The sequence below is a fragment of the Tenebrio molitor genome, chromosome 9, assembly GCF_963966145.1.
Source record: "Tenebrio molitor chromosome 9, icTenMoli1.1, whole genome shotgun sequence".
NCBI classification, from domain to species: Eukaryota; Metazoa; Arthropoda; class Insecta; order Coleoptera; family Tenebrionidae; genus Tenebrio; species Tenebrio molitor.
The window spans coordinates 17,986,228-18,012,562 of NC_091054.1; the positions used below are offsets into that span (position 1 = coordinate 17,986,228).

At 35.7% G+C, this 26,335-nt stretch overlaps 1 protein-coding gene across 4 annotated transcripts in view; it reads right to left on the bottom strand.

Annotated features, from left to right (window-relative positions):
• Window positions 1–14,926: 14,926 nt before the first annotated feature.
• Npc1a (Niemann-Pick type C-1a) overlaps window positions 14,927–26,335 on the bottom strand; it is a 33,560-nt gene continuing 22,151 nt past the window's right edge. For 3 of the 4 annotated variants that reach the window (XM_069059368.1, XM_069059367.1, XM_069059365.1), the window contains 4 exons: window positions 24,452–25,121; window positions 19,149–20,521; window positions 18,243–19,091; window positions 14,927–15,676 (listed from right to left, as the gene is read on the bottom strand). In XM_069059368.1, the coding sequence (XP_068915469.1) occupies window positions 15,549–15,676; window positions 18,243–19,091; window positions 19,149–20,521; window positions 24,452–25,121 (3,020 nt within the window). In that variant the 3' untranslated portion in view covers window positions 14,927–15,548. Of the gene's footprint in view, window positions 15,677–15,822; window positions 15,903–18,242; window positions 19,092–19,148; window positions 20,522–24,451; window positions 25,122–26,335 lie in introns of all 4 variants that reach the window. The other variant, XM_069059366.1, reaches the window with a different exon arrangement.

The following is a 26,335-nucleotide window of genomic DNA, read 5'->3' on the forward strand; positions in this document are numbered from 1 at the left end:
AAAAGGAAAAAGAATTGATGCAATATTTAGAACTTATTCTGGAAAAACATATATATGTCGACTATCGCCGACATGACGAAAGAGTCGGAGGTAAAACCGCTCTGCTTTATATGTGCTAATTCTACAGTTAAAAAGCGCGTATATTGTGTAAAGTGTCAGCAATGGTGCCATAAGAGTTGTGCCAATCGAAAAATATGCTGTGAAGATCAACAGCTTATGTGTGATTATGTGAACGATGAAGAAAACAAAAATGAAATACTCCATGTCGATAACGAAATTGAAACCGAGCACGCAGTGAGCAAAAAACTTATAGAGGTAATAGAGGATCTCCAAGTGAAAATCGAAGATTTAACAAGAAAAGTAGATTCAATTAAGGAATTGCTACCACATGAAAATTCTAGAACTTTTTGCCAAAACTGCGTCGACCCCGATAAGGCGCAAACAAAAAACAAAAACCTTATCGCCAACCATTTGAATCTGCAGTCACAAGTAAACAATAACATAACCAACAAATCAGCAGCGATTAACGCCAAACAACAGAGTTCCAAGAATGGCTCCGACAGTCAACGGAAACAAAATTTCTCTTCTTTTATTGAAATACAAAAAAAAACAGCAGGACTTAATGAATGAAATAATCAATCTGGAAAATCATACATCATCTCAAAGTGACTCAAATCAAGATAACAACTCAGCAAGTGAACCCAAGTTTAAGACGGTACAACGAAGAAAACCGCGACAGAAATACAACATCGGTGAATCTGATGAAAACATTAATAAACGCGAAGCTTTTGTTGGTACAGGTAAGAAAGAAAACAAAAACAAGAAAATCTGGTTGTTCATCGCCGGTGCAAAAAGCCACGTAACCGAGAATATGGTTAAACAGCATATTTCCTCGAAACTAAAAAGTGATAGCTCAGAATGTAACGTTAAAGAACTACAAACATTCTATCAAAAATCTGACAATAAATGTTTCCTCATTGGTGCATATAAAGAAGCTGTCTATGACAAAAATTTTTGGCCAAGAGGGATACGCTATAGCAGATTCGATTTTAGGAAAGGGGAACATTTTTTAGACAGCAACATCAAGGTCAACTCTTCGCCTCAAAGGGCAGAAAATACCCAAAGAAGACAAAATGCCGAATAAATTTTGAAATAATTGAAGAGCGTGAGATAGATATAATGTCATTAACAGAAACTAACCTCAACGAAGATACCCCCAACGAAAATATATCAATTGAGAACTACAATATTATACGTGTTGACAGAGATTTAAACTTCTCAAACAAAATAAAAGGATTTGGAAAGAACAGCGCAAATCAGCACAACAAATACGATCGAAAATCGGGTCCAAACACGACATCTATAAATCTTGTCTACAGTAACATCCAGTGTCTAAGGAATAAACTCCAACTACTAGAAGCATTAATTGAAAACTCTCAAATAAACTTTATTTGCATCAGTGAACATTGGCTCTCACCAAGTGAATGTGATAATATACATACCGGGTGTAGAATTGGTTTGCGAGACATAGGATTTTACATGTAAAAATAAAGAGTTTCAATTATTGGCTCCCCTAATAATTTTACGGCAAAATAGTTAAAATGAAAGTTGGAGAGAATTAAAATTACTGTCTAATTTTAGTCTTACTTTTTTTCTCATTTCATTTTGTGGTACTGAAAGAAAGGCAAGAAAAAAGTTGACACAAAACAGTAAAAAGTACTACTAAGCATGAAATTGTATTTCTTTCTTTAAATGTTATTATGGAGGATCTTTTTTAAACAACTTCCAAGCAACATTTGCTTCAGGTTTCCCAGACCGATCAATTCCTGCCACAGAAACAATTGGAAGAATTGTAGAAAAGTTTGAGCATTTAATGGAAGATACCTTTTCATTCATCCTGTAGTTCTGTACGACTTCATTTGAAGGGCAAATTAAAAGACAATAACAACAAATAATTGAAAAACCATCTGACAAATACATAATAGTTTAAGTCAAATTTCATGACTAGTGCTACTTTTTAATATTTTTGTATTAACTCCTTTCTTGCTTTTCTTTCAGTACCACAAGATGTTAGAAAAAAACAAAGAGTGGAATTAGACAGTATTTTTAATTCTATCTAACTTTCATTTTAACTATTTTGGCATAAAATTATTAGGGGAGCCAATAATTGAAACTCTTTATTTTTACATGTAAATTCCTATGTCTCGTAAACCAATTCTACACCCGGTATAAACAATTACAAAACGGCTTCCTTCTTTGCTAGAAGCAACTACCAGCATGGTGGTGTCTGGTGTGCTCCAACTAATTGAAAACAATAGTCTTTACGACGAGATCAACTGGATTTGCAACCTCTCTGAAGAACTAACATGTGAACTGACAGGTATTTACACCAAAAAAATAAATTCCGTCTTAATAACACTCTACCGCTCTCCATTAGGAGATTTCAACAAATTTGCAGAGATCCTTGAAAGTCTTCTGTCTAAACTAGTCAATAAAAAATATCAAATTATAATTATAGGAGATTTCAACCTCCATTTTAACAACTTGGGTAACAACGAAAAATCTGTGCTAAATCTTTTTAAGTCCTTTAACTTGTATCCATGTGTAAATTTTCCAACAAGATACGAAAATACTATAGATAACATGTTCACTAACTTTAGTAAGGAACAACTAAACATTAAGCCATTTAATTTGGGTATCACTGATCACTCTGGCATCTATGTAGAAATCAAGCTACCTAATATCAGTAATAACAAAATTGTAACTAACGTAAGGGTCGCACAACGGAACAGGCCATTCTCAATCACATTGAACATATAATCATTTCCATCGAAAAAAATAAGTCATATATCGCATCATTCTTGGATCTAACAAAAGCATTTGACTGTGTCTCTCACAATATATTACTGAAGAAACTTGAATGTTATAATTTTCATAAAAATAGTATAAACCTTATTACCTCATATTTACTCAATAGATGTCAGTATGTCTCTGTTAACAACCAAATATCAAATAAACAGACAATAAAACATGGCATCCCCCAGGGATCCATAGTAGGGCCGCTTCTTTTTTTAATATATATAAATGATTTCCCTGCCACCTTTAGTGATACAGATGTAACACTCTACGCAGACGACACCACCTTGGGTATTCCGGGTGCAGAGCATAAAACCCTGTTTACTAAAATTAATAGAGCACAGTCGCTGGCGGCTACCTGGTTTAACATCAATCTGCTACGTTTAAATACCACCAAAACAGAAACAGTATTATTCACTTTAAAAAAAGTAGGGGCCACGACCACCAAGTTCCTGGGAGTGCATCTAGACAGCACCTAGACCTGGCAAAACCACGGATCTTATCTAGCTAGCAAAATATCAAAAAACATATATATACTTCGTCGCCTGAGTGAAACGGTTACGAAAGTCATCCTGAGGATCGCCTATTTTTCTTTGATCAACTCTCATCTTAACTATGGGTTATTAATATGGGGCCACTCACCAATTAGCAAACAACTCTTTGCATACCAAAGGAAAGCAATTAGAATTGTAGGTGGATTAAGATACAGGGACGATTGTAGAGATACCTTTAAAAAGATGCAAATCTTAACTTTGCCAAGTTTATATATATACAGATCATTGATATATATTTGCGAAAACATAAAAAAATATAAATTCTTGAAAGAATTTCATATATATAATAATCTGGCGATCCCTGCACACAGATTAACTAGATGTCAGACTTCCTCAAACTACTATGCCATCAGATTCTACAATACATTGCCTGTTGAATTTCGTGATCTACAAAATAAACAATGTAGAACACTGCTGAAAAGCTATTTAATTTCTAAAGCTTACTATACACTACAAGAATTTTTTGAGGACAGTTTTTTAGAATTAAAACTCATAGGCACATAGGCAATTATACATAGGTACATTTATATATATACAGGGTGTCTCGAAAATGCGCCCAATCGCCTAAGGGTCTTAAAGAATAGAAGTCTGGGAAGGTAAATCTCAATACAAATTTTGATCGGACCAACAGATTTTGTATAACTTGCTCTTAAATATGGTAATTTCAAAGAGATGTATCTCCTTTATTACCAAATATTACAGCTGAATTATAAATTACTTTACAATGTTACTTTTTCCAAGACCCCTTTAGGTAGTGGAACAACACCGAAGTAATTCTTTTTAGAGTAATGACCTACCAAAATACGCTAAAATAACAGTGGCAACATTGACCTCAAAGGAGAAGTGGTTTAGTTGATTGTGCATACCAACCGATGTTGCCAAATTTGCTTATTTTAAAATGTGTATAACTTAGAAAATAGTCAAAGGAAAAAAAATTCACAACGAAATTAAACTCAACTCTTCAAATAGTTTAACCCCTCAAGAGATTGGGCGCCATTTTTGAGACACCTGTAGGTATAGGTATCATACTTTTTTTTTGTGACAAGTGTAAATACAGGTTTTGTATAGTGACACGAATAAAGATTTATTTATTTATTTATTTATTATGTATTTTATGATAAAGTCTTATACATTGAGTTTGGTGAGTGTTTGTTTAGATCAAAGAAAAATGGCCAAATTTCAGAATTATTTGCTGGAATACCTCCAAATATAAGCAGAGCATTCAGATATAGAAATTTATATTTCTTTAAAGATAAACTGTATTATGAATTTGATGATATTTCCAATACATTAGTTAAATCTGATAAATTTGACTTGACAGTTTTCGGATTTAAATGTGGTCTTATCGATCAAATAATAAAACTGATTCAACGTCTGTATTAGTAAAAGTCTTTTTTTCTTATAAATTATGGATATAATTAACTGTAATCAAGAAAACTCTGACTCAAGTGACTCAGATGATAACTCTTATTAAGTGTTAAAGAAAAAGTATGGAGAAAAGTTGACTTAATGACAGAAGATGATATGAGAAACAACAGTCAAGAAATTGATGATTGGAACAATATTTCTTTCTACCAAAAATTATCTGAAAATTTTATTAAAGAATTTAGATTAAAAGTTGATTGGGGAAATATATCATTCCATCAGAATTTATCTGAAGATCTTATAAAAGATTTTGCAGATACAGTTGACTGGAACGAAATATCACGTTATCAAAAATTATCAGAAGAATTTATTAGTGCATTCAAAAACAAACGTAATTTATTCACTGTATTATGCTATCAAGAATTATCACAAGATTTTATACAAGAATTAGAAAAAGATCTAGACGACCTTATTTCGATCGAAGACCAACAACAAATATTTTCAGGTTTTATTATTTTAGGTAGACTTAATTATTTAGAGAGATATGGAAGAATAGTCACAAGTTAGTCACAATGATGAAATAAAAATTAATTTTAATTATCCAATGAAAAATCAAGTTTCTTTTTAGTTTAAAAATAATTTTAATGAGCCCATAACATTTTTAGATCTATTTTATTTTATTCGTAAATGATATGTGAGAATATATAAGAAAGAATTAATTTTCTATTGTATAATAGTTATTTACACAATTAGTGGGATAAAAGCAATATTACAGGATTCGAGTGTGAAGATTGCAGATGACGAGGGCGTTAGCCCGAGTTCATCTGTAATCACACGAGTTTCCTGTAATATGCTTTAGCCCACGTGTTATGTACAAAATTTTATCTAAGACCGCCCCGAATTAAAAAAAAAAGGTAAATCTTATTTATTTCTGCCAGTTTCATTACACCACTCAGTGGAATAATGACTTACTTATCCCACTGAGTGGGGTAATGAAGCTCACTTATCCCACTGAGTGGAGTAATGAAATGCGTCCGGTAATGAAGTTCCTTATTCCACTCAAATGAGTGGGATAAGTGTCATTTATCCCACGGGATTAGATAAATTCTTAAAATTTGATATTTTTACTCTTTTACTTGAAATATTATATTTTTAAATGACCTTAAAAACTCAGTCATTTTCTGAAGTGTATACCGTTTGGGTACACACCAAACTTTCCAACTCACATCATAATTCTTTTAAAATAAATTTTATCTTCTTCATCTATTTTTGACCTTAAATTTGAACTCTTGTGCTGAACAGACCCATATAGTACAAACTTCAAAGCAGGGGAAAATCGCAGATAATTCTAATTCATTAATAAATATAGTTTTTACATCAATTTTACAGACAGGGTGTTTTACTTCGTCGGAAAAATCTATCAATTGGAAACTACATATATTAATAATCCTGTTTTCTAGTTACTAGGCAATGAATAATTCATTGTACATATTATGTAAATGGAAAACTTTATACCTCTAAAATAAATGATCAAGTTTTTGAAATTAATCTTGCTGAGGAAGAATTTCAGTTATTAAAAGAAGTTACAATTATTTTAATCACAAACTTATCTTGTCAAGAACAAAAAATATCACAAAAACGAAATTAATGAGAACTTGAAAATAATTTTCAAAATGATTTTATTCTTTTATTTTGTACATTTCAAATACATTTATGGTTTCCTCGGAGTTCTCATCGTTTTTAATAAAGAAATTTTGTGGAGGTAATTGTTGCGCTTGCCACATGAAACCTAACATTTTGATTTCTATCAATTCTAGATCGCCTTTGTACAATACCAACCTACTTCTTGAAGTAAATATCGGGTGAGCATTAGAACATAGTTTCTCATAGAACCTTGGGAATTGTTTTTCAAATCCAAGTACCGTCAACCCCCATTGCTGTAATTCTTTTTTTTTTTAATCTTTTATGAACCCTACGAATCGGGCACTTCTTTCCTTGATGTTACTCTTCAACATCAACATATTCCGATCGAAATAATCAACATATCCTCTCACGTTAATGGGGCCTGCGCGCTGAAGTTTTTCCCAATTAAATTGTGTCTAAAAGTAACTATGACAATTAATTTTAAATTAATTCCCAACAAATCATATTAACTTACAACAGTTTGTTCCAGATATTGATTCTTTGTCTTCAGGACCTCCAACTCCGACTCCATCCGTGTTTTCTTCAACTCAAACTCCATCTCTATCCGTGTTTTCTTCAACTCTAACTCCGACTCCATCCATTTATTTCTAAATTCCAATATAGCCCTTTCCTGTTGTGATAGTTGGGCAATTATAGCTTGATAGACCTCTTCTGCCTGAAAATACATTATTAATTTTTACAATATTATTTTTTTTATAAACAAGACAAAGACCTTACCATTTGATACGGTCAAAGATCCTTCTCGAACGCGAATGTGACACTGTAATAGCCAATGATCTTACAATTTACTCTAGATGCGCCGTAGCTGGGTCGGGCAAAGCGATAAAGTGATTTCAACCATAAGAGTGAGAAGGAGCATATGAATGAATAACAGGCTTAACAAAGAGAGGCTGACTGGTACCACGTGACTGTGGGCAACTTACTGAACTTTCATATTGGCTCTTATGGGGAAATTAATAAGAATTCTTATTAATTTGTAATAAAACAACTACTATTGAAATTGAATCAAGTTTATTAGTACATTATGAAAGGATTAATAAATTAAAGTAGAGTGGCAGAAACGTTTATTTTTTAGAGTAAAATAACAAACATGTAAGAATATAATTATAATATACATTTTGTCGATACTGAAACAAAATTGACTTTGAATAGTGATATCTAATACGTTTTTAACCTCATTGATTTGCATATTTTTATGATGTATTCTGATAGTAAAATAATATTTACTTTAACATTAAATTCAATAATTGTAATAAATTATTATTGAACTGATTTGGTCTAAAATATGAACATTTAATTCAGGAAAATAATTTTTTTGTTCGACACTGTCGGAATTTGAGAATTTTCTCCTATGTGAATGGATTTTGATAAATGTCACAACTTGTCAAAACGAAACGTCAAGCTAATTTTAAAGGTTTTAAACGATTTGGAGCCTTTAAGGGGCTCGTCGAACAAAAAAACGTTGTATTCAACTCGTTCGTGTGTAAATTGGGCCTTTTTTGGCACGCGTGGGCCATTTTAAAACGATCGTTTCACTCGCGTTTTTTGGCACGCGTGGGCCAATTTACACACAAACTACTATTTATATTTTTTTGTTAAATAACTTAAGTCTTATAATATACACGTTTATAAGGACCTTTAAAGCACTTGCGACGTTAAAAGCACTCCGCTACGCGTCGTGCTCTTAAACTCGTCGCGCGTGCTTTAAAGGCTTCCTTATAAACTTGTATCATAATATACTATTTCGATTATACCTACCTTTCAATAATTAATTCTACTGAAATTATGTTAATTATTATTAGTCCAATAAAGCCAGTTTTTCTCTTACTAAAAACCATTTTTCCACCCGACAGATTTTTCAAATTTATGATGCAGTTTTCAGCTTCGGCAAAGAATGCCTTAGTAATTTGCAGAAGAAATATTCACCTCTAAAAGAGATTTTTTGAAAGGATTCTTAGTGAATTTCGTGTACCTGTTATGTATGTACCTACCTAGGTAGGGCCGGATTCACCAACGCCAGTTAAAGTTAACTGTGGGTTAAAATATACGAAAACATTGTTATAACAATAGGTAACTAAAGGAAGGAAGCATTTAAATCTATATTTAACTTTAACTAGCGTTGGTGAATCCGCCCCGACGCCCGAATAATTTATCTATTGTGCGGCAAAAGTTTACTGTTGCATCTGTATTATTTCTAAAAGATGGGTGTTTTAGTGTTAAAGCGATTACAATGCTTATTACACCTCGATAAGAATATGGAACACGCAGTTACTGCAGAAGTGCAGAATGTTTTGCCCACAGTCAGCTGACTTTTATTCGCTGTCTCACTTCTACGTAGAAGTCAATGCCTCTCACTCTACGGCGCGTCTAGCTAGATATAACGTCATTGGTAATAGCCGTTGGTTGAGATTTCGGTAATTGTTCACTTTAACTACTTCTGGAATTTTCGCGTTTTTTCTGGCTAGACAACCTCAGGCCGTCCTCCTAGATAGTGTCCCACCATTCAAACCTTGTGCAAATGCCTTTTTTTTTCTCTTGTTGTGTTTCAAGGTCGCGTCAAGGTCGCGCCAAGTCTTAATATAACTAAAGGGTAAGGAAAATTTTCATTTGCACAAGGTTTGACTGGTGGGAAACGATGTAGGAGGACGTCCTGAGGCTGTCTAGCCAGAAAAAACGCAAAAATTCCAGAAGTAGTTAAAGTGAACAATTACCGAGATTTCTCGTTGCATTGACAGTTTCAACCATAGAACAAGGTTAGTTTCAACACTAAATCATTACCAACATAAGAAATAAAATTGCGTGTAATATTGGTTGCATACCAATCGAGCCAATAACTTTAATCTATACAGGGTGATTTACGAGGAATAATGAGCCCGGCGGAATAGAAAATGCAACCCACAATACATTGGAACAAAAAGCCGGACATCGAAGCGGTAAATGTCCGGGTTTTTCTCCTGATGAATTACGGGTTGCATTTTCTATTCCATCGGGCTCATTATTCCTCGTAAATCACCCTGTATATTAATACGTGAAGGAAAACCTTTGTACCCCTTTTTAAGCAAATTGCGCGCACGGAGGAGTGTGAGATTTGGCATAGTTAAAGTTTATGTGGAGAAGGAATGCAGAAAGATAAAATTTATGTATAATATACAGGGCGTCCCCAAAAAAGAGACAAATCCATAGCTCCTTTATTTATGGGAGGATTTTAATTAACTATACACCAAATTAAATGGTTGCGAATAAGCTACAAAATGGCGTACTAAATTCACGTAAAACCCAAAGTTCAAGGTTAAACTGTCAAAATATTTTTCTCAAATACGGACACATACACACATACAAAAAAATTTTTTTCCATTTATATACATACTGTATATTCATTTTAAAATAAAGTTAAATGTACTTACCTACTTACTCATTACATTTTAGTTCTTTACTCCCAAGATGAATAGAACCATTTTACCAATATATAAAAGAAAAAAAGCCTATTTATCTGCACTACAATATAATGGAGTAAACACTCACCCGGGGTATACACCACCTAGCTTAATTTCTTAAAGTACCCTCCGAATGTCCTTCATACAACTGGAAATATCGTGTAGGAACTCGGATAAGATGTTGAAAAAAAAAATAAAAATGTAGATATAAAAACAAAAACAAAAACACTTCTTAAAAACTATTAAATAGGTAATAAAAATAAATTCTATCAGATGCATAAAAAAACAAAAATTAAACTCTGGTAAAAAAACAAAACAAATTAAATTCAACAACGTGCATAAAATAAATCTTCGATATAAAATAAAATCAAATTCTCAAAACAAAAACAAGATAAAATATGTACATATTAAAAAATGAGTGAAAATATGAAAATGATTTAGGTGGTCTTATATTTAAGTGGAATACGACGGTTTTTTTGTTCGGCGAAAAATTCTATCACGTTATTATAAAAGTCATCACTTCTACTCAAAAATTTTACCAATTCTCTTTCAATTGAAATGACAGATACATCACAGAGACGGTCTTGGCCCATAGAATTTCTAAAGTAAGTTTTGATTCTTTTCAAAGCCGAAAAACTTCTTTCTACCGACGCGGACGTAATAGGAATTGTGACGATTATTAAAAGCAGTTTATATAAATTTTTCAAGGAGTCAGTAAGATTCATTTGATCTATATATCGCAACATATCTGCAGGGGTCTTACATTGCCCGATAATTTCTGGGTCTTCATACATTATAACAAGTTCATTCTTTAATTGAATTGGATCGAAATTTGGATAATGTTGCAGTAAGTCTGTTAATAAAGCTGCCGGAAATTGCTCAGAAAAAGTGTTAAATTTGTCTGGGTTCACAAGGTCAAGAAAACTCAATATGTTTAAATCAGCAAACCTAACTTTAATTTGACCAATTATAGTTTCTAAAATTTCGATGAATATTTGCCGATAACGTTGACATGTATCAGGTAAATCACGGTCTATTTTTCGTTTTTTGCTAATAACCCCTTCCAAATCTAATTTTCCTGATAAATTCTTAAAAAGATTTTGAAAAATCCTGTCATCATCTCTAAATTCTTGCAATTTGCGTACCACATTGTTTAAGCGCGATTTTGCAAAATTAATATCTGTAGTCCTATTTTGAAGAATTGAAAATACGACGTCTGTTTGTTCGAAAATCAATTGAAATGTTTCTAATAAAAAGCAAAATTTTATGTCTAACAAATAGCTTTTTAGACCTATTGCCTTCCGCACGGATTGTTGGTCGTTGTGAAATTCATCATTATCGATTATATAGTCAAAAACTTCAATTAATTTTTGGCGATTTTTATAAATAGTAAATACACCTCTTGACGTGAAATTCCATCGAGTTGGAGCATTAGTGGGAATCCGATTACCACAGATATTGTCCAAAACATTTGTCCGTTTGCTGGATTTTGAAAAAAATGAGGAAACCCCAGATAAGTTTGAAAAAAATATACGTACATCTCTAATTGAATTACACGACTTACTTAAAACTAAATTTAACACATGTGCATAGCAGTGAGTAAAGGTTGCTTCAGGAGCGACGTCTTTAATTTTTCTTTGTAAACCGTTTAATTCACCGGCCATTACAGCTGCTCCATCGTAAGTTTGAGCAACTAATTTTTCTTTCAAATTGAATTTGGCAAAATTATCCGTTAACAATTTAAATAAATCCTCCGAAGTACGCCCAGAACTAACATCATAAAAGCCAAGGAATCTCTCTACGACTTGACTGTTCAAAACATATCGAAATATTACTGACAATTGAGAATGGTACGTAATATCTGTTGTTTCGTCAACTTGCCAAGAAAAGAAAGATGATTCTGAAATTTCTTTATGAATTTCATTTATTAAAACAAAAGCAATTGAATTAATGATATCGTTTTGAATTGTTTTTGAAGTTCCTGAAAAAACACTACTAGAACATTGAAAGTTTTTTAAATTGTCGTCGTATTTGCTAAGCAAATTTACCAATTCTTTATAATTACCCCTATTACTAGATTCTTCCCGTTCATCGTGACCCCTAAAAGCTTGCTCTTGTGTACAAAGATATATGGTGATATCTATTAATCTACGCATAATGTTTCTATTATCCCGAACTTTATCATTAAATGACTCTATTTCAATTTTGTGTGCCGAATCTAATACTGTCGCTATGTTCTGTTTACCCAGTAATTGAAATTTTACGCGTGACTTGATGTGCTCTTTTGATTTTTGGTGTCGTTCGATACAACGGGCAATATTTTTAAGATCATTAAATCCTAAACGCGACCAAACCGTGTTTTCTGTTTCAGCAGCAAATAGCAAGCAAGGCCAACAAAACAAGAGATTTTTATTCACACTTCCGACGAGCCATGTGCATTTCTGATACCACGTGGTGTTAAATGACCGTTTCTGTTTTCCACTTACGCATATAAGGCCGGTTAAATTTGGTTGTGGCTGTTTTAGACTTTTTACAAATAATTTGTCGTCATAAGACAATGAATGAAATGGATGACTTAACAAATAATCAATAATATCTTCGCAATTTCTTAAGGTGACTTCCATATCTTCATTCATTTTGTTACAATATTTTTAGAATTAAGAAAAAATAACACAGCTGCATGACCCCGGCGTTTGACCCCGAATTAGCTACCCCGCCTTTTTTCTGTATGTGTCGTTCTGCTTCATTTACACCACGTTGAGGGTGTAAAGGAACCGAACTTTATTTTATGCTAGTTGGTAGGTTATGAATTATTGTCCAGATGTTGCGGTCTTTGGTGCATTCTTAGGATTAGGTAACTGCAGCTGTCTTAATTAGTTTTTTTTGCATGATATCGACCCCAACGAAGGGTGTCAAGTTTTGTAATAGCCCGCCTATAAAGTGGGAGATTTTAGTGTATGTAGGACAGTTCAGAATTAAAGTTTGTTAAGGAAACAAGTCTTTGATTGCATTTTCTCCGATACGCCTTACACTTTATTTGAAGTTTGAGTTTCACTGGATCCTGACAGAGAAGTGAAAAGCTCAATATTAATTGATCAGAAGTGGGTTAATATTTTTTCTTTAATAATTTATCAGAAGTGGGATAAATTATTTTTTCTTTAATAATTTTATTAAACAATATAAAAATAAATAAAATACAGACTTTTGACTAGGGAACAGTAACACCCTCCAAATCTAAAACAAAAACAAAGGACCACCACCACCTACAACAACTTACACTTATAAACGACCGTTACACCACCACTGCATGGTGAAGGTCAAGAGTCAAGAGTCGTTAGAGCTCGGCTATAGTTGAATAGACCCGACACAGTGCGAGGATCATATGTCCGTACGTGACGTTTGCAACGGCGGCAAGCCTCCGAACGAAGTTATTTCTCGGGCGCAAAACGATTTATTCTGAGAGAGTCGATGCTAGTTTGGCGCATTTCGTCCGCTTAGCGGCGAACAGTGCTGCGCAAAATTAAACTCTGCCTCCGGCCGACAAAAGTAACAAATAATACTAACCGGAACCGCAAAAATCTTCTTGTAATACATTTTTACGATAACAATTATCATTTATAAGCAAATATCTTCATAAATAATATGATTTAATATAATATTTAATTAAATATTATATTTTTTATTTTCTTTTTATTTAATTTTATTTGAGGAGGCACTGCCTCCGTTGCCTCCTCGGAGGAGCCGCCACTGGCGTTGATTAGATTCGCCTTTCCCTTATTGTATTCATTATTCATATTGATTAACTGGTTGCATAAACTGTAGGAGTTACTAAATTACAAAGTAAAATCTGAAAAATTGTATTCATCTCATGGAGGTAGCACTATTTGAAAAAAGCGTAAATGCGGCGTAAATGCGCACTGCAATAAAGTGGTACTAAATGCAGAGCGCAACATGTGCCTTTCCAGTGGCGTTTTTCACTCACTTTGCAATCCTGCCGAATTACAAAAAGTTCAACAATAACAAACAAATAATAACAACAAAGACAATAAAACAACACCCAAAGGCGGAGAAAATTCACGCAGGAACCACTCACATGTGAAGCCCAAACTAAAATGGCTGAAATGCCCAAATTGCCCAAATTCCCCAATTACCCCCTGTTGACGCGCCACTGGAAAGATCTCAACAAAGGCCCAACAATGTCACTAACACTGGCGCATAGTTTGAAGAGTCATAAAGTGGTACATACTAGAATAGAGAGTGGCCAATTGATACCGCCTCTAAAGCATTGACGGTATAGGAAATGATTCATCCAAAGTGACAAAACTATACAAACAGCAACTACAAAGATGTTGAAAATGTTCATAATTATTTTCTAAACACACTCTTCTCATATTTTCATGGATAGTTGTGATCTTGTATTGATACATGTGCTCAAATTTAGACCAGTTTGCGGAGATAATTGTGGCAACGTTGTTTGGGGGTGGCCTTTGCTCAAGTCGCTGTTTAAAATGGTAAACTCTTCAACAATATCATCTGAAACTGGAGGTGTTCCTGTTGATTTACCTTTCTTTACGCTAGCAGTGCTTACAAAACTATTAATTCCATACCGAATGCGATTTAATAAGAAGCTTCCTGAATTTGAAGATTTGGAAACGTTGCAACGTACTATCTTTCTGTTAACTTTGTTATTTTAAAATTAATTAATTTAATCACGACGAATCCAATGAATACCTACATTGTGCTAGCTTCTGTGGTGCTAGCTATAACATCTATGGACAAAGTTTTGTTAACATGACTGCTAAAATGGTAGAGGCGCCATATACTTTTTTTTTTATAAAAATGAGGACATCTCCGTGGTTTCAGCTAGGTCCAACCTGAAAACAGTGTCATGAAGATTTAATTAAGATGAAAAAATTTAGATTTTTTGAAGAAAAACACATTTAAACTTTTTGAGGTTAGGTAACTGGATGGGGTATCAGTAAATGACGTCGAAGACGTATTAGTAAGCACGCCAACATTGTAAAATACATTTATTTATTCTCTAATAAATCTGATTGTACATGAATACTATTAGCACGCGAATATACAAATTTTTACATTTTGGAATGTTAGACAAACAAGTAACTGAAGAGAAACTTGAAACGATATGCCGATTACATAAAAAAAGACCCTGTTCTTTTCCAAACAAATGAGCATTATCTACCTTAAATATATACAAATGATTCTTAACATATTAAAACACAGAAAGCCACATACAAAAATAAATAAAGATAGAAAATATTCCAAAAGACTGTTACGTTAAGTAAATTTCGCTAAAGGTAAGTACAAAATTACAACGATGAAGTTGCAATTTCATCTTATGAATTGGTACGGTCAGACGATCAGTAAAAAAGTTTGTGACAGAGCAGTCTTCCTCGAGAAAATCTGATATTTAATACTTTGGTCAAGATTCTTGATCACAACTAAAGACATGTACATTCACCACAAGACTTGCTACAGGGACGAATCCCAAAAAAAATTGACTATCAAATTAAGTGTTGAGAATATAGACACACCACCTATTCGAAATCGTCCATAGCGACACGATAATTTACCGACAAAGTCAACATTCAATATGGATACGACGCGCAATCGGTCAAGTGTCGACTGACGTTATAGCATCGTAATGGGCACTTGAAGTGGATGGCAGCAGAGGTGACACAACTGTTGGAGCCTCCTCTCCTGGTGGTGTGTGATGGAGTCTGCGTCTGGTCTGCATCACGCCTGTCAAACGAACAAAGACGGTGTCAGTGCCGGACGTGGCAAAACGTGCATAGGAAATAAAATGTGTAGGTGGAAACGTGTTAAGTGGCGTGATGGTCAGATAACAGAAAACAAAAAAGAAGCTAAAATTGACACGAAATTCTTACTCTGCCGAATTCCGTTTCCTGGAAATGGTCGCCGTTTAAATTCCTGTGTTTCGCCAATTTTTCTTTATTCATCGGGGTCCCTGCATTAAAACACACCACATGCTTTACTTATTAATCACCACAAGTTTACTTTTCTACATCAAGTAAGCACCCAATCCAACGTTTCCCCGCACAACACCCACGGAAACGTTGGATGAATTGCCAAAATAAGAATTTCTTGTCGATTTGTAGGACGAGGTTGGGTAAGCGATCACAAAGCCGGCAAGGTACGCCATTTTCTTGGAAGCACAGGTCACTGTCAAAATGACTTAACTCTTAACAAGTGTTGAAAAACAGGAATTTCTTACGTTATCGTATATAACGTACTAATACTTTTATGAGGGTTGGAACGGTTGGGACAGCCCATTGGTGTCGGCCGTCATAAATTATTGAAGGTTCAGAAATGGGCCGTATTTAAACATTTCTTACTGGGGGGGTCTTCAACGCATTTGTGCTCTTCAATTTATGCGAAATTTTCACAATCCTTCAAAGAGGAGCTTATCTGGAATAAATTATGTTGTGGCGTAAAGAAAAAATGTGTATTCTAACTTTTCTAATTGAGAAGAAAGACAGCACCAAGTAGAAATTAGTCCATGCTACGAAACTATAAATAATCTAAAACAAGAAGTTTCTCAAAAATAAGTGGCAAAAAGATGGCTTCACGTTATAGAAGATAATCCAGTAAATCTTCCCCAATGGGCACAAATCTTCTCATTAAAAAACATGTTTTTCTATTTTTGCTTTGTAGGTACTCTATACACGTTTTTCCTTCAGCAAAACTGACCGTTTTTATTTCTTAAGCGCACCAAGAAAATAGTGCATATCAAAATGTTTTCACCGAATCTAGGTGGCGTTGTGATCACTTATTTACCTATACCTCAGCAACCATGATTTGGCAAAATGATGAAATGTCTTGCATGCAACACGACACATTCCAATTTCCCATTTACCCAATTAACGTTATGTACGCCAAGGACAACGTAGAATAACATGCGATCAAAAAGTTTTCCCAAGAGCATCTGTCGCGTATGTGGTAGCTCTAATCGCAAGCAGCACACGATCAAAATAATTTGAAAGTCCTATTGGCCACGAAAAACAAAAGTTTTTGACACCCATCAATAGACATTAATGCTGGCGACGAAAAACACAAGTTTTTGACATCCATCAATAGACACTAATGCTTTTAACAGTTTTTTCAATTGATTTTACTTCTTGCAAGATATGGGACCATCTAGCGTTTTTCGCACGGTGTTGGTGTTTTTTGACTATTACGTGGTTGGCGCCGCTTACGTCTAATTTAAATTAATAAGCTAAAACACACAAAAACCATTACTTTGTACGATACATTTTCGCAGCAATTTGTCGCCTGATAAAAACCTTATGTCCTTTTTTGTTAATTTTGTGCAGATAATGTTTGTGGTTTAAACAGTTCTAGAGAACCTACGACGGTGACATCCATTTTGAAGCATGAATTAACATAACCTCAAATTTCGACAATAAAATTTATTTTACTCGGAATTTTTCACAGGTAATTTTAATTGCAATCGTTGATTTTATGTTGATAACCACTGCCAGTTTTTAAAGCATCATGATCTAACTAAGACTCGACTTGACGGAAGCTGTCTTGGGACAATTTTAACTCAAATCAAACTTCTAAAATTACAGAATCTTACATCTTACAGAATACGTAATAAGTAGAGAACGATGAAATTTAAAGGACTCAAATAACAAAAAGATAGAACCAAGAAACTGCAGAAAAATTATGAACGAAATTGATTAAAAAAATGGAACCAACCAACCTCTGTTCTCTTTGTTTGAGAAAACTTTTTGATCGCTTTGTAACACACCAACACACTTATAATCTGTTTTTTTTTTTTTAATCAAAGAACCATCACCACCGCAATTTACACCCAAAATAGAGCTGGCAAAACTTTTGACCTAGGGTGAAAAAATTCATCATATAAAAATTGAGGTTATGTAGAGATATTAGTAGTCTTCATTTGGGAGTTTAATAAATGTCCCAATTTGAGAGGCATTTTTAATAGTACGTTCAAATTTTTAAATGCGAGATTTTGTACTTTCTATGACATTAAAAATGACAGACGTTGGCAGGTCTAGCCAATAGATATCATTAAATTCCCTAAATTTAGTAAAATTTTATTATTGCAATGCAAACCTACAACAGGCTTGTTCTTTTTGATTAAAAAAAAACAGATATTTACAAAACGTGTGCACACTCATGCTCACAAAATAATGGGCTACATCAAGGGATCGTTTATTACGTGTGCAATTTACAAGTGGTCACGAAAACAAAAGGAAAAAGGTCCCCAGACTGAACACAAGCAGTAACACTATGCCTCCTATAAAAAGCCGAAACTCACCGATATAGCTGAGCAGCACCGGCAGGAAGATCAACCCGTGCGCCGCCCCGAACAGCACGATCCCCAAGTACATCCTAAAGTAGAACACTTGGAAGATCTGCGACTTGGCGAATCCCAAGACGATGATGCCCCCGAACTTGGTGAGCGTGATCCCGGAGAAGATCGAACTGCCCATCCTGGTCAACGAATCAGCCGCCCTCTCCAGTCTGGTCGTTTGGACCGACACCGAGAAGCTGTGCACCAAGTGCGAGCAAAACTCCACCGCTATCCCCACCGCCATCACCAGATTCACCAGCGAGACGGCGTTGAGCGTGATGTGCCACCAGTACATCAACCCGCCCAGATTCACCACGATCATAGTGATGGTGATCACGACCACCGCCGACGAGAACACGTCCAGTCCCATCAGGAGGAAGGTGACGACGAAGATGGCGGCCAAGCTGATCGCCATGCTCTGCAGCGTGTCGGGCCACATCGTCAGGTATTGCTCGTAGAAGACGTAGAAGACCGAATAGGGGAACACCTCGACAGACGTGGACGGGATTTTCGTGTTTATCGTCGTCGTTATGTTGGCGGCGATCTTCCTGGCGGAACGCATGCTCTCGTAGTAGTCCTTCGAAGTCTTCAGGATGGTGTGGTAGGCCATGAAATAGGACGCGCCCACTCTCGACAGTTCCGTCGTCTTATTCGTCTTGTAGTTGACACCTTGGCCGTAGGCGGCGTGACCCGCTTTGGCGCAATCTTCGTCCGGGTTGTCCTGCAGGAAGAACGAAACGTAGTGCTCGAAGTCGTGCGTTACTGGACGGTGGTTGTCGGGGCGGTAGGAGATGTTGCAAGTCGCGCAAGAACCTGAAACGAATAGATCAAAGTAGAAACTAAACATTTTCGTTTCTTCTATTTATTTACCTTCGGTGTGCGGACAGAATCCTCCCGTCTTCTTGTCGTACCTGCAGCAAGTCTTTGCTGCCACGGACCAGTCGATGTAGTCGTCCAACCAACTGGAACTGGGTCTGGCTATGTACGAACTCTCCGGTATCTTCGACGCCTCGAACACTTGGGTTATCAACGAGTCGAGGTCGCAGTACTGGCCCCCGCAGATGGCGTTCTGGGCCTTGGTGTCGCTATAATTCAGACCTTTCTTCACGACGAAATACATCGGCGGTCCGATGCTCAGGTCGTCCTTCAAGTACTTGAAGTACTTCAAGACGTAACTGTCCTCGGGCATGGACAGCTCCTGGTCCAGTCCTATTTCTATGTGGGGCACTACCGCTATCGAGGAACACAACCATCCGAAGAAGACGACCATCACGACCGCCCTCACGTATCTGTTCATCAAGACGGGCACGTAGATCGACTTGAAGAAGGAGTAGAGCAAGCCGTCCTGGTTCCCTTGAGGGACGTTCTCTTTCTTGGATCCCTTGACGAAGCAGCACACGTCGAATCTGTTGTTGTTCTGTCTTATCGTGTCCAGCGACAGCAGACTGACGAAACAAGTGATCTGTAGGAGGAAGTCGAAGAGGAGCGCCATCCCGGCGTACAACGCGAACGCCTTCACGGCCGGCATGTCCGATAAGCTCCCCAAGAAGAAGCAGCAACTCTCCGACACGCTGGTCAGAAGCATGGAGGGTCCGACACGACCCAAAGTCCTGCCGATGTGTTGCGCGTGGGTCTCCGTCGGCTTCTTACCCTCGCGTTGGTGGGTCTGCACCAAGATGAAGATGTTGTCGACTCCCACGGCCAGGACTAGGAACGGTATTACTTCGATTATGATGAGAGTCGCTGGCAGGCCCGTGAACCCGAACAGTCCCACAGAGGAGACGACCGAGGCCAAAACGATCAAAACTCCACCCAGGCCCAGGGTGATTTTACTGTCGATCAGGAGACGGCTGCAGGTGTTAACCTGGCCCAGAGAAACGGCGATGTACGCGAACATGATGACATAAGAGACGAGAATGGTGACGACGTCGGATTGACTCTCGCGGTCCAGCTCATCTTCGATGGATCGTTCCGACGTGAAGGCGACGTCCATGAAGTCCGGTTTCTCTGTTGCCGTCCAGTTCTTCATGAAGGCGACGAAAGCCTTTTCCCATTCCATCGCCGGCGCCAGTTTCGTCTTGTTGTGGTAGTTGTTGACGAGGAAGGTCAGGATGACGGCGGTGGCGTCTTCGTAGTTGGGCTGCTTGGAGAGACTCTCGCCGGGACGGAGAAAGCCGCCCAAGGCGATGGCGGGATCGACGGGGCCGCCGTAGGGGGCCAAGCATTGGGGATTGTACGGGTTCCTGTAACAAAAGCAGAGTTTTTGATTTTCGTTCTGCCAGAAAAAGCTTTCTATTTTCTCTTTCTCTGTTAGTAGATAGTAAAGATATTTGAGGGCTTGATTTCGACATTTTTGGAATTCATTTGTTTTCAAACACAAACTTCTAAGTTTGATACCATTGACAGGTGTACAATTTCCTTTGTTTAGTCATACAGTCTATTATAAGATACAAGTTCAAAGTCCAACTTGTCTTATCAAAAATATTGGAGATATCGAAACGTTCAATCTCAACTAGATTTGAGAAAATAAAATAAATCGAACGATGGAAAATCCTCCTACGTGCGTAAATAAAAACTATTCATCATTTATCTGTCACCTGTTAAAGTTAGACAGTTCTTTTCGATACCGGTTTCAGGAACATCTAGTTATCTTTAATACTCTATATAAAGGTGTTTTTTTTTAATTTGGCGTCGAAGTAGGCGACACGACACTTTTAATTTTAATAATAATAAAACTTGCAATTGTTCGTATAGTTACCAGTGTTAGTAACCCTTTATACCGTGAGATCATTTAAATTTATAATTAGAGGAGGCTATGACTTTAAAATTATATTGGCAACACCGCTGACACCTTGATTTGAATTGTCAAAATGATGCTTTAAAATTCGATACAAAATATGAAACGGCGAGTTAACAGTTGTATCCAAGCCAGGTGTTTGATACAACTGTTTACTCGCAGTTTCATATTCTGCATTGAATTTTGAAGCGCCACTTTGACAAACCAAATCAAGATGTCAATAATGTTGCCAATCTACATAATTTTAAAGTCATAGCCAAACTTTCATTATAAATTTAAATGATCTCACGGTATTTGCCAAATATAATTTTCTTGGCATTGTGACATTGAACTTTTTTTAAATTTAAAATTTACAGTAGGGCCAAAATAGAAAAAAATATTGTACTACACTCGTTTTATAAGCCATTTTGTCGCACTTGTTTGCTTTATAGGACTCCTCACTGCGCTCCTCGTGCTCTAAAAAACGCGTGCAACAAAATGGTGTCTTATAAAACTTGTATAATAAATTACTATTCTAGCACACAACGTGATCAAGAATGACTGAATCTATTGGTAACAATGAAAATTTGAATGATTTTGGTACCCCTGTAATATAAACGCATTTCCGGTAATGTAATAGCATGAACATACCCGACATAACCTAATTTTTTTTTAATGTGTCAAGTTAAAAACATCCGCCAATTACGAAACAGAAAAACACCAATATTTTTCAATTGTTTCATTGCCAACAGACTCAGTCATTGTTGATCACGCTGTAGATGAGTCAGTTTTTGTCGATAAATTAATTTATTTTATTTTATTTTCTCGAAAAAATAAATATTTGAAATATACTCCATTCTTTATCTAGGTGAGTGGTCGATACGATCAAGCAAGCCATGGGTAGCTTTGTAAGTTTTACTTTTTCCACCAAATTTGTGTGCCGTGTAAATCAAATATTAACTGTCATCGCTGTCATTCGAATTCAGAATCTTCGTCCAGCATTCATCTCCAAATCTCACAATCTTATGTCGCGAAATGTAAATATATAAGCCGTGCACATCGATTCTTAAATTTAACCGTTCCCGATATGAAAATTATCGGCGTCCGTCGTCGGTCAATCCGACCGTCGAGCGTCGACCGAACATTATTCCCGTCCCGTGCCGGGCAATGTGGCAAAGAAGTTTGGGTGTGAGAAATTAACCGGATTCTTAAACCAAAAACCGGATCAAATTTGACCGGAAAGTGTGTGGCCGGTCTAGAACATTTTGAAATTCCCAGGCAAATTATTAAAATTTTTGAAAACGATGCGATATGAAGATGACACGTTTGAGGTTATGTATCGGTGGTCTCGGTCCATATGAATTATGAGCAATTTAACCAGGAATATAATAAATAGAAAGACTTTGCGGCGTCTCTGTAAGTACATTATTGTAATATTTGAATATTTTTCAACAACTACCAACGCACTTTTCCATTGGAACTTTCAAAAACCCCTAAATTCAACTTGACGGCTGAAAATTTCCCAAAGACCACTCACCAAGATAAAGAATGGAGTATATATGGGTTTGTTGCTATTTATGTCCATCACCGTCAGTGATGATAATATTCTTGGAAAGAATGATATAAAATATTAACTAGTTAAAAAACTTACTTTTATGAGATTAATCGTTAGTAAACCACGTGATATCTAAAAAATGTATGAATCATAAATATTCATATTTATATTTTGTGGTCGGTCACAAACATATCTAAAAAACGCCATAACGAACGAATGAACGCTTTTCTGTGATATCACTTGTTGACAAGAATTACATATTTTAATTATTACAAAACAGCTTCGATTTTTTTCCTATTTCGATTAATTTCCTTGGGGGATATACCTAATTATTAACCGAACGCAATTTGCATAATAAATCGTATTTTAAATGTAAGTTCAACTGTGTACTATGTACTAGTTCATTATCAAGTTGCTATCATTAACTCAAAAAAATAAAAAATATTGTATACATTTAAGACTATACTTAACAGGTGTGACTATAACTCCTAAATTAATATATTTTTAATAAAATGTCAAGGTGTCAGAAGTTGCCAAGGAAGTTTGCTCAATAAAAAAACTGCAGATTACTTAGCCAGTTGCCAACTTAACTCATGTGACGTCTTTTAACCGATGTAATAATGATACTTATTTGCACAACAATAATAATAATCAATCACTGCGGTTTGCAGCGGAAATTTGTACATCAAGTGAAAGCAATACGCTGCTAACCCATGAATGGTACGACTTGAATATAATATAAGTTTAATATAAATGTGTCACTTCGTTTTGCAATACTTTGTTGGGGCAACTTTATTTGACGCCAAGAAACTGAAAATCGTTCAAAGTCGAGATGGAAAAATAGCAATCGTTTGACAATTTTAAAACCCGATGAGATTTTAGAGTCGTCACTTAAAATTTTTACAGTAAATATTTGACTTAAGTAATAAAATCTCATTACAATTTTTAACACCTGTCGATCAAATAAAAATGTGTTGATGGTTCCGAGCAGTTTTTTCCTTCATGAGTCTTTGTGCTGCGTAATTTCGCACAAAATTAGGTGTTTACGACAACCAGAATAATAAACAAACAATAAAACAAAAATTATTGAAACCTGCATACCAAAAAAATTCAGAATGTTAAAACGAATAAAATAAAAATCTAATTACAGTAGCCACTCGATTTTGTGAAGTAATAAAAACCCACGAGTGTTCACAGAATCGAAATTGTTCATAAAATCGAAAGGCAGTGTTTTTTTATTTATACTTTATAATTCTAACAAAATATTGGGTGATTCCAAATTATTGTGGATAAGTATGGCAACTATGTACGAAAATTTAAATATGTGGCAACTCTGTGGGTAGGATAGAGTTGACATTTCTTTGACAGTTCATAGTCGCGCAGTTTTGAAAATTGTCAAACCAATGTGCAATGGTATAAAAAAATCAAATGCACGCTTATGAAATGTCATATAAATGTCAACTATACCCCACCTACACAGTTTAGTTGCCACATAAATTTTTGTACATAGTTGCCATACTTATCCACAATCATTTTGAATCACTCAATATGACTTTTACAAGACATTTTAAAGTAAGATGTTAGTTTTGTCCCACGAAAGGTCTTTTTGTGCCTCGCCAAGTTGCGACCCCAACTGCCTTTCGGTCTTCAATCTCTGGACTAGCCACAAAAAGACTCACTTCTACTCTTAATGATCTATGTGATACACATACTATTATTTATTCCATGTTTTGTCTTTTTTTATTCCTAAATGCATTCTTACTCTCGTATAAGTATCGTAACTTGATTTTCACGTTTGCTTAAATAATAATAATAATAGAATAGAAATAATTTACTACTTACTGAGCACAGGACACGAAATAATCCAGATAATTAGTTTCGTATCCGGCCGGATCCTCACCGGTCTCATCGAAAGTGTCCATGTCATTCTGATAGTACCCCCAGATGCTCTGTACCACGCACTCGTCCACACTCGTGTCCACTTGCCCCACACTCCTCAACGGTGCGAAACAGATCTTCTCCAGAGCGTGATCCGTCCCGGCCGCCACGGCTTTGATTTGTTCCTGCAGCTTGAGCACCTCCTTGAGGAAGGTGTCGTTGAAAGCCGGACCGAAAACGATCTCGCCGTTGGACGTGTTGTGACTGATGGTAGGGAAACCGATCGCTTTTATGATGACCTGTTCGTTCCTGTAGAACGGTTCGAAGTGGCTGTCGAAGTACTCTTTCTCGAGGCGACTCCTCGACGTGGGCGACGCCCACAACTCCACCGGGTCCGTGGTCACTTTAAGGTACTTGATGCCGTGACCCAGACCGATGACGACGCAAGCGCCCAAGAACAAAATCAACCAGGGTCTTTCGGCACACATGGTGCCCCAACGTTCGAAGAACCGCTGGAGGAAGGTGTCGGTGTTGGCGCCGAGTTTCTCCAAGAACGACGAACTGGTGTCGTACTCGCCGGGCATTTTGTTGATGGAGTGTGTGTCGAGCTCGTGGCCGATTTCTGATGTTACACCTGTCAAATAAATTGTTGTCTTGGAAAGTCATCGTCAATAAAAAAAAAAAAACAAAAAAAAAAACGTCATACCAACTTGTCTCGAGCGCCCAGAAAAATAGTTTTTTGCAATTTATTTGTTGCACAATGATTCAAAATAAACAAAACTTTCAAATTCCTCCAAAAAATTTGTAATGGGTTGAAATATTTTAACACACTTATTCTAAAAGGTAAAATTTGTATTTACGTATGTATCCCTTGTCCGACTATAACTAAAAATTATTCAACAAATTTTTATTGGTTCTTCACCCACAGTTTCCTTAATTGTAGTTTTAATACGTAAACAATTCACCAACTTGAGAGGAGGCTGAATAATTAAGCAAAAAAAAAAGCTGGAAACATTTTATTTTAGACTACTCCTTTAATCTATTTACCAATTTTTTTAAGACATTTAACTGTTAGGCCAAAAATGTTTACTGGAAACACCCACTTCAATTTTTAATCAATGTAACACGGATTTTTGTTTCTCGAATAAAAACGAATCATTTTTTTATTTATTTAATTATGCAGTAATGTTTAGATACATGATTTCTTTGTTCTTGCCTTTGCAACTCTTTATCTTCTGGAGACATACAGAAAACAATTTTTTTTTTTATGATTTATTATTCAATGTAGCATATTTTATCAGGTTCTGTAAAGTTTTGGTGACACTTTTTACCCACCCTGTACAACCTTAAAATTAATAGATAATTTAAAAATCGCATATCTCCCTGTGCACTTTTCCTCTGAACAGAACAGAGCATCGAGTTTTAAAAAATAAAAATATTCCTCCAGCATACAAGTTACATTTTTCCAAAAAAAAAAACTCTTCTCTGACAAAAGTATTTTGGTAAAATCTTACCATTACTGCTGCTAAATAATGAAGGGAAAAGTCCACATAAAATTATTTCGTTAATAATTTCTTTACAGTTTCCCCACTTTCAAATTTCCAAAATAACTTTTCTAGATTGAAATTTCACAAGGAAAACTTCACCGGAATCTGGCTTTGTATATTTGTACATGTCAAAAAATCAATCAAAATTACTTATTTTTACTGGCATGGCGAAATCTGTATTATGCGAGGATCACTAAAAAAAATTTCAAATAAATAATCTATCATCGTGATGCTGTTTTGGGTAGTTTTTGATAAATTCCAAACCGCTACGATGTAAACAGCAATTTTTTTTCTGTGATGG